This window comes from Babylonia areolata, chromosome 26 (genome assembly GCF_041734735.1).
Source record: "Babylonia areolata isolate BAREFJ2019XMU chromosome 26, ASM4173473v1, whole genome shotgun sequence".
NCBI lineage: Eukaryota > Metazoa > Mollusca > Gastropoda > Neogastropoda > Buccinidae > Babylonia > Babylonia areolata.
This window is the reverse complement of record NC_134901.1, coordinates 2,997,501-3,010,819: the sequence shown is the minus strand read 5'-3', so window position 1 is coordinate 3,010,819 and position 13,319 is coordinate 2,997,501. Positions and strand designations below refer to the sequence as shown.

The 13,319-nt window shown below is 39.9% G+C and overlaps 1 protein-coding gene across 1 annotated transcript in view; it reads right to left on the bottom strand.

The window, feature by feature from the left end:
- Nucleotides 1-30: 30 nt before the first annotated feature.
- LOC143300242 (uncharacterized) overlaps nt 31-13,319 on the bottom strand; it is a 19,709-nt gene continuing 6,420 nt past the window's right edge. Inside the window, exons 5-10 of the mRNA XM_076613830.1 lie at nt 12,575-12,673; nt 10,442-10,644; nt 8,213-8,399; nt 5,764-5,815; nt 3,821-3,961; nt 31-1,717 (exon numbers count right to left, since the gene is read on the bottom strand). Coding sequence (XP_076469945.1) covers nt 1,423-1,717; nt 3,821-3,961; nt 5,764-5,815; nt 8,213-8,399; nt 10,442-10,644; nt 12,575-12,673 — 977 coding nt within the window. The 3' untranslated portion in view covers nt 31-1,422. The remainder of the gene's footprint in view (nt 1,718-3,820; nt 3,962-5,763; nt 5,816-8,212; nt 8,400-10,441; nt 10,645-12,574; nt 12,674-13,319) is intronic.

Below are 13,319 nucleotides of genomic sequence, written 5' to 3'. Positions count from 1 at the left end.
ACACACACCAATTTAAGACTTCACTGCATGCTTATTTTACTCTTTAATGGTATACAATCTCATAAACATTCATGCAAACAACAAAATCAAAACAAGAAATTATTACTGATGCCATCATACCACATGAAAGTTCCAATTATCAGAGAAAATTTGTTCTTAACGTTCTATGATATGTAACATATTTACCATGACTCACATGTTTGAGAACTGACATGGTTAAAAAATGAAATTAATACCTCTCATGTTCAGAATTACAAATCTCAAAAGGACTAAAGATGGTCCTCATATTCCCCATTTCTCATTGAAAGTGTATGGATATGGGACTGGCCATGTGTGCATGCATGTGTGCGTATACATGTGTATGTGTGTGGACGCTGTTGTGTTGAAAGATTCTGGACTCTTCATGCACAAATTTTATATATATACACTCATTCCTTCCCCCTCCACCCCCTACACACACCACACAATTTTTGGCTGCATTACACAAATTAATGTGGCAAGAGATGAAATTATCACCTGATAATGGCAGACCACAACTGCACCATAGAGAACATGATAGCATGAACAGAAACTTTGACTCTCAAGACTTGTAGTAATAACATCAAAGGAGATTGGCTATCGACCACACATCTTTTGTGTATGAGAAAAACAGATGATGATTTTATGGACAACAAGCATACTGTGGCAACAAGAAGACATATTCTTTGACTGATCGTTGATCAACAGTCAAAAAAGATCCTCCATCAATGCTAGTCTTCATGCAGGAGCAGCAGAGCGGACAGTTTCATGAATAGCTGAGTGGTTAAAGCTTTGGACTGTCAATGTGAGGGTCTCAGGATTAATCTCGGTAACGGTGCCTGGTGGATTAAGGGTGGAGATTTTTCCGATCTCCCAGGTCAGCATATGTGCAGACATGCTAGTGCCTGAACCCCCTTTGTGTGTATGCTCATGCAGATCAAATACACACACACCTGTAATCCATGTCAGCGTTTGGTGGGTTATGGAAACAAGAACACCTAGATGGTGGGGTAAATAAAACGGTCATACATGTATGGTGCTACACGTCTGTACAGGTGTGTAGGTATGCGTGCCTGAAAACTGATTAAATGACACAAAAAATGATGAGCGCCCAGTGGCAGCTTTCAGTCGGTTCTACCCAGGTAGGCAACTTGTTGCACAAATGACTCTGTGTGTGTAAAGTGCTTAGAGCTTGGTCTCTGACCGAAGATATGCACTATACAAGTATCCTTATCACCATCATCAATAAGCTAGTCTTCATGTGGGAGCAATAGAGCTGACAGTTTTATAGATAATCAAACTATGATACAAACAAATAGGGCATATTCTTAATTTCAGCTTCTTTTTTTTTGTTTGTTTGTTGATCACTGTCAAAATGCACAGATTACACACAAGCCAGCCAGCTCAAGCCTGCGCTTTCAGTTTGCCAACAGGCAGGGCATTCACTTCTCTCTCCTTGTCGTTGAGCCATTTTTCATACGGAACACCGGTCTTCGTGCGTCCCAGGGAGCGCAGATAGGCCCTCAAAGCTCCAATGGTCTGAGGCCCGCCATCCTCTGTTTCGACGTCCTCCCTGTCAGTGTAGTCTCGCCGGGATCGGGAAGTGGCAGTGACGGTGCGGGACAAGCGGTCGGCTTTCTCCTGCTGTCGTTGAGCCAGCCAGCGCTCATAGCCAAGTCGCTCGTTTTCTTCTTTTTTTCTGGTGGAGTAAGAGGAATCAGGGGTTTTTTTTTTTAGTTTTTTTTTTTTTTTTTTAGTGTGTTTGCGTGTCTGTGTGTGTGTGTGCGTGTCTGTGTGTGTGTGTGTGTGTGTGTCTGTGTGTGTGTGTGTGTGTGTGTTGCGTGTGTGTGTGTGTGTGTGTGTGTGTGTGTGTATGTAATCACGAATAGGAAACATTCTGTTGAACAAAAAAATAACACAGAAAAAAACAACAACCAAAAAGCTAAAAAGTATGGGAACTGACTTTATGGTAGAATTCCCAAATACTATTTCACTGCTGAATTTGGCAGCAGAGTAAGAGGGCAGGACACGACTGCTTTTGATGGCAGAATTTCAACTTTGATTTCATAACAGAAGAGAAAGTATTCCAGCAGATTTTTCAGACATTTTTTTAATTTTTTATTCTTCATTTAGTAGCCAAAGTCCCCCCCCCCCTTTTTTTTTTCTTTAAGGCAGAACTGAAGTTAAACAATTTGTTGTAGGGTCAGACTTGATATCTTGAATGGTCAGAGACAGACAACCACACAAAACAAAACGTATTTCTGCCTCTCTTCCTCTTTCAGTCTCTTCATCTTGTACAAGCTCTGATTTTTATGTGGCAGAATTTTAGTTCTGAAATTTGTTGTAGGATCAGGCCTGACATCTTGAATGGTCAAAGACAGATAGCTACATGAAACGAAACTTGTTCCTAGTTCTCTTCCTCTTCAAGCCTTTTCAGCTTATACTGTAGAAGACTTTTTTAATTTCCTTTTTTATTTTTTTTTATATACATTTTTAGCATAATCCAAGTTATGAAATTTGTAACAGAATCAGACTTGACATCTTCAGTAGTAGTCTGACATCTTCACTGATGAACAAAACTTTCTTTTTCCTCTTCCATCCTCTTCAGCTTATAGTACGGTATAAGACCTTTTTTTAAATTTTCAGATCATTTAAGTTCTGAAATTTGTAATTGCATCAAACTTAATATCATCAATGGTAGTCTGACATCTTTAATGATGAGCAAAACTTGTTCCTTCTGCTGTTTTAGGATTAGACTTGACATCTTGAAGAGTCAAAGACAGACAAGCATTCCAAAGGAAACTTGCTCCAACTTTCTCAGACTTGACATCTTGAAGAGTCAAAGACAGACAAGCATTCAAAAGGAAACTTGCTCCAACTTTCTCAGACTTGACATCTTGAAGAGTCGAAGACAGACAAGCATTCAAAAGGAAACTTGCTCCAACTTCTCAGACTTGACATCTTGAAGAGTCAAAGACAGACAAGCATTCCAAAGGAAACTTGCTCCAACTTCTCAGACTTGACATCTTGAAGAGTCAAAGACAGACAAGCATTCCAAAGGAAACTTGCTCCAACTTCTCAGACTTGACATCTTGAGTCGAAGACAGACAAGCATTCAAACGGAAACTTGCTCCAACTGTCTCAGACTTGACGTCTTGAAGAGTCAAAGACAGACAAGCATTCTAAAGGAAACTTGCTCCAACTGTCTCAGATTTGACATCTTGAAGAGTCAAAGACAGACAAGCATTCTAAAGGAAACTTGCTCCAACTTTCTCAGACTTGACATCTTGAAGAGTCAAAGACAGACAAGCATTCTAAAGGAAACTTGCTCCAACTTTCTCAGACTTGACATCTTGAAGAGTCGAAGACAGACAAGCATTCCAAAGGAAACTTGCTCCAACTTTCTCAGACTTGACATCTTGAAGAGTCAAAGACAGACAAGCATTCCAAAGGAAACTTGCTCCAACTTCTCAGACTTGACATCTTGAAAAGTCAACGACAGACAAGCATTTGAAAGGAAACTTGCTCCAACTTCTCAGACTTGACATCTTGAAGAGTCAAAGACAGACAAGCATTCCAAAGGAAACTTGTCCCAACTTCTCAGACTTGACATCTTGAAGAGTCGAAGACAGACAAGCATTCAAAAGGAAACTTGCTCCAACTGTCTCAGACTTGACATCTTGAAGAGTCAAAGACAGACAAGCATTCCAAAGGAAACTTGTCCCAACTTCTCAGACTTGACATTTTGAACAGTCAAAGACAGACAAGCATTAAAAAAAAAAAAAAAAAAAAAGCTTCCTACTTCTCCTCCTCCTCCAGCCTCTTCAGTTTCTGCTCTTCGCGGAGTTTGCGTTTCTCCTCGTTGACCTTCTCCTCCGCGTCCTTGATCTTCTGCAGCCACTCCTGGTGGGTATCCGGCTTCTTCAGGACCCTCCCCCCTCTCCTGGAATGAACAGGGTGGTTTGTGAGCATAGCACTATCACTGGAGGCTCCAAACAAAACTGGGTCAGAACATACAATTACTTAGCGCTATCACTGGAGGCTCCAAACAAATATGGGATCCAGTAATCCATGTCAGCGTTCAGTGGGTTATGGAAACAAGAACATACCCAGCATGAACACCCCCGAAAACGGAGTATGGCTGCCTAAATAGGCAGGGTAAATAAACACAACAGTCATACATGTAAAATGTTACATGTCTGTCTGAGTGTGTATGTGTGCGTGCCTGAAATGACGAGCAACCATTGGCAGCCATCAGTCAGTTCTACCTGTAGGTAGGCAGCTTGATGTGCAAATGTCCCCAAGTTTGAAAAGCGCCTAGAGCTTGGTCTCTGACCAAGGATAGGTGCTATATAAGTATCCTTATCATTCGTCATTCATTTACTGTCACCAGAGTCTCCAAACGTATTTAAATGAGCCAAAAGATACAATAGTCTTAGTACTACCACAGGAGTTCCTAAGCTTAACTAACTGGAGTCAAAACATACAATGGCTTAGAGCAACAACAGTCTATGATGGCCTGGGTGTTGGTCCTCCAGGTGAGAAAATAAACTAAGGTTCTGCACAAAGCTGCCTTTTGCACATGTAAAAGAACTTAGGTCTCTATTATGGAAGAATGATCTGCATATTTCTGTTGTAAAATCCACTTTCATAGACAAATACACACACACACACACACACACACACACACACACTCCTTTCCATCTCTCGACTGTTACCTTTACCCGTCTGTCTGTCTGTCTGTCTCTCTCTCTCTCTCTCTCTCTATATATATATATATATGTGTGTGTGTGTGTGTGTGTATGTATGTGCATGTATATATATGTAGCTTTCTCTCTCGTTTTTCCTCTCTCTCTTTTCTTCCTGAATTAAGTTAATGATGTAAGAGTGTCGCATTGCATGTTGTAATCATGTCAGTATCATATGTAAATTTATTGCTATTTACGCTTGTATTATTTCTGTTGTTGTTGTTGTTGTTCTCGGTAGAATTTTTGTGTATTTCTTGTAATTGTTTATTTCCATATATCTTTTCCAGACCCCCACTTCCCCCATTTCTTCCTTTTTAAATTAAAAAAAAAAAAAAAAATTCTTCTCTTTTTTTTATGAGGGCAGGATGTAAAAAAGCTGTATAAGCTTATTCTTTTACCCTCAATAAAGATCATTTTGACTTGACTTGACTTGACTTGACACACACACACACACACACACACAAACACACACACACACACACACACACACACACACACACACACACACACACACACACACAGATTGGGGGTGGGGGTGGTGGTGGTGGGGGGATAGTACTGTACTAAATGCATACACGCAGACTGAAAAAAAAGAAGAAGAAAGTATAGCACTGTACTAAAGCAATGCAGTTCCCTCGTAAAGACCAATCTGAATTCCACAGATCTGTTGCTTGATAAAAAGATAACACCCAGTTATGCTTCAAATTAGCCAGCCTAGATCATCATCATCATCATCATCATCATCATCATCACCTTCTTCCTCTTCTTTATTTCTGGGCTGCAGTTCCCATGGTCACTAGTATGCATCAGTGGGTTTTTACATGTATGCCCATTTTTACCCCACTATGTAGGCAGCCATATTCCATTTTGGGGGTGTGGGGGAGGGAGAGAAACTAAAGGAGAAGGGAGAGGGGGGAAACAAGGGTAAATGTGTGTGTGTGTGTGTGTGTGTGTGTGTGTGTGTGTGTGTGTGAATCACACAAAACATGTTCCTTACATTTTGATTTGCTGGTCAGTATGGATGGGTGGTAGTTCAATCTTCATTGAGTCTGCAAACACAACAAACGTTTCAAGTCAGTGCTCTTCTTGTTGAATACCCTCAGCCATGTCTGTTGTTTGCTCTCTCTCTCTCTCTCTCTCTCTCTGGTCAACTGGGCTGTCATCAAAAATATATCAAGACGTTTTCTTCCTCTCTCTTGAACAACTCCTGTGTCAACACCATTACCTTCACACACACACACACACACACACACACACACACACAGGGAGAGACAGAGGAAGTGTCAGAAAATGAACTCGGCACGTGATTCTCCATTCTTGCCACTGTTTTCTCCCTCTCTTGTGGACCTTTAGTGGTGGTCTGGATGCTAGTCCTTTGGATGAGATGACACACTGAGATCCCACATGTATCAATCACTTAGCAAATGTAAAAGAACACTAACAAAATGGTTCTTACTGGCAAAATTCTGTAGGAAAGTCCACTTTGATAGGAAAACATGTACATTTGCAGACAGAAAGAAGAAGAAGAAGAAGAATGAAAAAAAAAAAAAGAAAACAGTGGAGCTGCTCTGTGGTGACATGCTGTCCCTGGGGAAAGAAGCTCAAATTTCACACAGAGAAATCTGTTGTGACAATGTAACACACTACACTACACTACAACACAATGCATGCAATACAACACAATATAAAACAACACAATTAATACAATAAATATAGTCAATACAATACAATGCAACACAGCACAACACAGCAAATACGATAAACACAACAAATACAATGCAATGCAATGCAATGCAATACAATACAATACAACACAGTACAAATACAATGAATATAATGAATACAACACAATACAATACAGTGCAACACAACACAACACAACACAATGCAATGCAACACAACACAACACAATGCAACACAACACAACACAACACAATGCAATGCAACACAACACAACACAACCCAACACAATGCAATGCAACACAACACAACACAACACAACACAATGCAACGCAACACAACACCACGACAACTCAGATAATCTTCTGATTCAAGGTGGCTACTCAACACAATGCAATGCAACACAACACAACACAACACAATGCAATGCAACACAACACAACACCACGACAACTCAGATAATCTTCTGATTCACGGTGGCTACTCAACACAACACAACACAACACAACACAACACAACCCAACCCAACACAATGCAATGCAACACAACACCACGACAACTCAGATAATCTTCTGATTCACGGTGGCTACTCAACACAACACAACACAACACAACACAACACAACACAACACAACACAATGCAACGCAACACAACACCACGACAACTCAGATAATCTTCTGATTCACGGTGGCTACTCACTCCCTGTGTTAAAACCCAGTCTTTCAGTGATTCTTCCTTTTCTCGTTCAGCTCCATCAGTATGGAACAGTTTACCTCACCATCTTCGCCACTCTTCCTCATTTCAATCTTTTAAAACCGGTCTGAAAACACATCTTTTTGAAAATGCCTATGCATATAGACCTTCCATTCCCTTCCAATGACATTTCAGTTATAATCCATGCAGACAGTGTGTGTGTGTGTGTGTGTGTGTGTGTGTGTGTGTGTGTGTGTGTATGTGTGTGTGTGACTATGAAATGTAACAGACATAGCCTTTGAATGCTTTGTCCACGTGTGTGTGTGTGTGTGTGTGTGTGTGTGTGCGTGTCTGTGTGTGTCTGTGTGTGTCTGTGTGTGGGTGTGTGTGTGTGTGTGTGTGTGTGTGTGTGTGTGTGTGTGTGTGTGTCTGTGTGTGTCTGTGTGTGGGTGTGGGTGGGTGGATGTGTGTGGGTGGGTGGGTGGATGTGTGTGTTTTTTGTTTATTGTAAAGCGCTTTGAGCTCCCCTTCGGGGAAGAAAGCGCTCAACAAGTATCCATTATTATTATTATTGTTATTATTAACACAAGAAAGACAATAAATATGATAAATACAACACAATACAACAAAATACAACACAGTACAAATGCAACAAGTACAATAGACATAAAGAATACAACACAACACAACACAACACAACACAACACCAGACATCTGGTTGCGGTTTTCCGCAATTTATCTTTAAATCTTATCTTATCTGTCTATTATAATCAATGTGCAGTATAGTAGGCTATGCTTATAATTATAATCAAATAATGTTTCTTAATTCTTTCTGTTTTTACATTAAGAATACTAGTTATTACCTGCAGTGTGTGGATATATGTATGAAACGGTGTATGTGATATTTTTTACATTTGTATCTTCGTAATATTCGTAAAAGCTGTTGTTGACTTTTACAGTTATGGTCCCCATGTTGTTTACTTGTCTATGTTGTGATAATGCACCTGACCAAATTTCTCCATTTGGAGATAATAAAGTTATTCTTATCTTATCATATCTTATCTTACATCACCTGTCCCATCAGGGAAATAATCCCCCTCCTCAGACTCATGTCGACTGCTCTCCTCCACATTGGCGTTGAAGACACGGTCGCGAATCAGTTTGTGCTGGAGGGAGGGATGCATGCCACGCTTGGGTGCCCCCAGCCCCGTGCCCTCGTACTCCCCGGGACTGTCCAACTGGGCCACGTACAGCTGGGCCTGCGACACGGAGCACTCAACACTGGCTTATGATGATAATAATAATAATAATAATGATTTGAATTTGTATTTCTTTTTATCACAACAGATTTCTCTGTGTGAAATCTGGGCTGCTCTCCCCCAGGGAGAGTGCGTCGCTACACTACAGCGCCACCCTTTTTATTTGGTATTTTTTGCCTGCGTGCAGTTTTATTTGTTTTTCCTATTGAAGTGGATTTTTCTGCAGAATTTTGCCAGGAACAACACTTTTGTTGCCGTGGGTTCTTTTACATGCGCTAAGTGCATGCTGCACGAGGGACCTTGGCTTATCATCTCATCCGAATTACTAGCGTACAGACCACCACTCAAGGTCTAGTGGAGGGGGAGAAAATATTGGCAGCTGAACCGTGATTCAAACCAGCGCGCTCAGATTCTCTCACTTCCTAGGCGGACGCGTTACCTCTAGGCCATCACTCCACATAATAATAATAATAATAAAAAAAGAAGATAATAATAATAATGATTTCTTGTTCTTTGTTAGTTTGTTAGTTAATAATAATCTAATTTATAAATCGCCTTTCCTTGTAAAAGATGTTCAATTGTGCTGAACAATGTCAATACCAATGTCTAAAACATGCATTTAAATGATAGAATGAAACACACACACACACACACACACACACACACACACACACACACAATCATCACAGACTATACATGCTCATCACGCATATCACATGAAAAAGCCTATAGATAATGCAATATCACATCACAATTCCTAAAAACCCTATCACAATACTTAGAACTACTCCTGATATCACAACACACAAAAACTGTATCACAATACTGAAAATATCACTTCCAACTCCTAACACTGGTCACACACATCAAAATCACAATAAAAACTGACCACACACAGGTACAGAAATCCACTGTTCAACATGCGTAAACAGTTTAAGATAGCAAAAGTGCAAAATGAGATAAAGCTGCTGAGTAAGTCACAGTCGAGTAAGGTGAAGAAAACACATGGTTATATTTGAAATAATATATCACACACTTACATGTGTGCATGCACACACATATCCACACACAAGTTTCAAGTTTCAATTATCCTTTCACTCCTATTGGAGTATTGTGGATTACTGCAAAATAATCTTTTCGTGCCCAGAACAAACATTTCCAAAATACACAACAATGTCACATTAAAGTTGAGAAAACACAAATGTCTTTTAACTCCCAAAGTAAAAGCTAGGCAACATTTGCAAACCTAATCATCTTACTTACAGATAAATGACTTTTTTGCCTCCTTTGAGCATATTATAAAAATTAAAAACCGATTTTGAAGACACACACACACACACACACACACACACACACAAGCCTGTACACACATACATACAGACACACACACACACACATATGCACATGCACACACACATCACTCTTCTGCCATTTCCTACTGACAGCAACACAAGGGTTATCCCTTGTCAAAATTCTGGAGATAAATGTACTCTGCGAGGAGCACACATGCACTTCCAGACAGAAAATAACAAAACAAACAACGCCAACAAAATGGCGGTGTCACACTGTGGCGACATGCTCCCCATGGGGAGAGAAGCCAAATCTTACACACACAGAGATTAACTGATCTGTTACGACAAAAAGTAACACAATGCAATAGAATACAATAGAATACAATGCAATGCAATGCAATGCAATACAATGCAACACACAGAGACACACACAGACACATACACACACAAATACGCACAATACAATACAAAACAATACATTACAATACAATACAAGACACACACACACACACACACAATACACACACAAATACGCACAATACAATGCAATACAATACAATACAATACAACACACAACACACACACATACACACACAAATACGCATGATACAATGCAATACAATACAACACACACACACACACACACACACACACACACACAAAATAGAAAATAGATAAGTTGAAAACAACAACAACAACAACAAAAAACAACCTCCCCTTTTCCTACACAGCAAGAGAAGGAACACTAACCTTGCCGCCTCGCTTCCACACCGGATACAGAGAGTCCGTCTTCTGGTGAGGTTTGAGCGGAATGTTGCGAGCAGGCGTGACCTTCTTTGCTCGCTGCTGCCAGTGGAAGAGGAAGAGGTGGCGTCCGCACGACTTGTACCCGAACCTCTCGGCGATGGACAGGGAGGTCTCCCCATAATCATCCTCAGCGTCAATGTCTGCACCTGCATCCGTGAATTGAACATGGTAACTGAGTGGACACGGTCATTGAACATGTGGACTCCTTGAACACAAACATGATTTTCTTCTTCTTCTGTTTTTTTAAAATTAAAATTATATATATATATATATATATATATATATCTATATATATATATATCTATATATATATATCTATATATATAAAATTGCATTTATTTGTATTTGTATTTGTATTCCTTTTTATCACAACAGATTTCCCTGTATGTATTATATATTGTCATTATGATGTATTATTATATTATCATTACTATTATCATTATCATTATATTATTATTATTATTATTATTGCTATTATTCTCATTATTAATGTTATCATTATTATCATTATTGTTGTTATTATTCTCATTATTTTATATTATTAGTATTACAATTTACATATCATATCATGCACTGATGACATTAAAAATACACTGATAACACCAAGAATACAACTGAACAAGAATGCACAGACAGCGTCAGGAGTGCACAGATAACATCATAAAGACATAGATAATGTTGATTATAGCTACATGAAACAAAAAAGAACTTACGTAATCATTCACTAATGTCAGCTGTTGAACATCATGTACACTTAATTAAAGTCACAAGTCAAAATGTGTGTTTTGGTTCTCGTGTCAAAATGGCTGAATCTTGCTGTGTACGACAAAACTGCGAAACAGGGCACATTCATTACAATGCAAACTGAAACACGCCACAGTATGTTGTACCAGTGAGGAGATGGAAGGTCCCACAATGTTCCCATTCCTCTATTCATCACAAACAGATTTGTATTTGTATTTGTATTTCTTTTTATCACAACAGATTTCTCTGTGTGAAATTCGGGCTGCTCTCCCCAGGGAGAGTGTGTCGTCATACTACAGTGCCACCCATTTTTTTGTATTTTTTCCTGTGTGCAGTTTTATTTGTTTTTCCTACTGAAGTGGATTTTTCTACAGAATTTTGCCAGGAACAACACTTTTGTTGCCGTGAGTTCTTTTACGTGCGCTAAGTGCATGCTGCACACGGGACCTCGGTTTATCGTCTCATCCGAATGACTAGCGTCCAGACCACCACTCAAGGTCTAGTGGAGGGGGAGAAAATTTCGGGGGCTGTGCCGTGATTCGAACCAGCGCGCACAGATTCTCTCGCTTCCTAGGCGGACGCGTTACCTCTAGGCCATCACTCCAGTGATTGTCATCACTTGTTGTTTACACTGTTGACTGGTAAATCTTCCACCTCCAATGTGAAGGTAAATTGTTCTGAGTCATGTGTGTGTGGTAAGTAATATACCTGTGGTAAGCAAACAGTTGTAATTTTTGTGTGGTAAGTAATGTGTGTGTAATAAGTAATATGTGTGTGGAATGTAATAAGTGTGAGGTAAGTAATATGTGTGTGGTAAGTAGCCCTAATTTGTGTATGGTTGTGTAAAGTGAGTGATTTGAGTGTGGTAATCAATATGTGTACGGTGAGTAATAATGGCTGCATACATGGGTACAAGCATATGAATATACTTTACAGATATGTACATCAAACGGTTTTTGTTTAACTTCTGCATACCGAACTTGACATTTTTCAGTTTCACACACACACACACACACACACACACACACACACACACACATATATATATATATAATTCCCCAGTTACCTGTCTCCAGGTTACCTCAGCAATAATAGCTGAATGAAAAAGAAAAGGAGAAAAGCCAAGAATACATAAGATAAAATAGTAACTGCAAAGATGACATAAGGTCAGGCATCTGTGTTTTTTTTTCTCTTTTTTTCTTTTCTATTTTTCTTCAGCAGATGTAGTGTAGCATGTTTGGATCTGTCTACACAGTCTGACACTTCCTAGAAACTGAAAAAAAAAGAAAAAAAGAAAAAAGAAAAAGAAAACGATGCCCATCACATACACACCTTTTTCTAGCAGAAGATCCACAATATTCCCATGACCTTGAGCAGAGGCAATGTGCAGGGCCGTACGACCATGCTGAGTGGCTGAGTTGACGTCAGCGCCTGAACGTTAACATGATGATGATGATGATGATGGTTTATTAACATTTTTATACTGCCAGAGCCTGAAATTAAAGCTATTTAGGTAGTAGTAAGAAGTTAACATCAGATTTGTTATTAAAGTGAACGCATGCATGCGAGCAAGCACACAGAGAGAGAAGGAGGGGGGGGGGGGGGGGGAGATAGATAGAGAGAGAGAGAGACAGAGGGAGAGAGAGAGAGAGAGAGAGGAGATAGATAGAGAGAGAGAGGAGATAGACAGATAGAGACAAAGAGAGAGGAGGTAGATAGATAGAGAGAGAGAGAGAGAGAGAGAGAGAGGGAGGACTGAAGAATGAAGAATGAAGACTGAGAATGGTTTGTTCACATCCGGCCTCAGCCCCCCATGAAGGGGAAAGTGAACAACGTCTAACGAGCTATGAATAATCATGAGCAAAAGGACTGGATAAGATACAGAAATAAATGTTACAAGTTTTTCATCAGACTAAGAAACAGCAATGTGGCAGCGAGCAGGACAAGAACCAGTGGCCAAGCAGATACTGCGGAGGGAGTGGGGCTGGATCGGACACAACCTCAGGAAGCCAGTGTCCAGCATCACACGCCAAGCCCTGACATACACACCGGCAGGGAAAGAGGAAGAGAGGCTGGC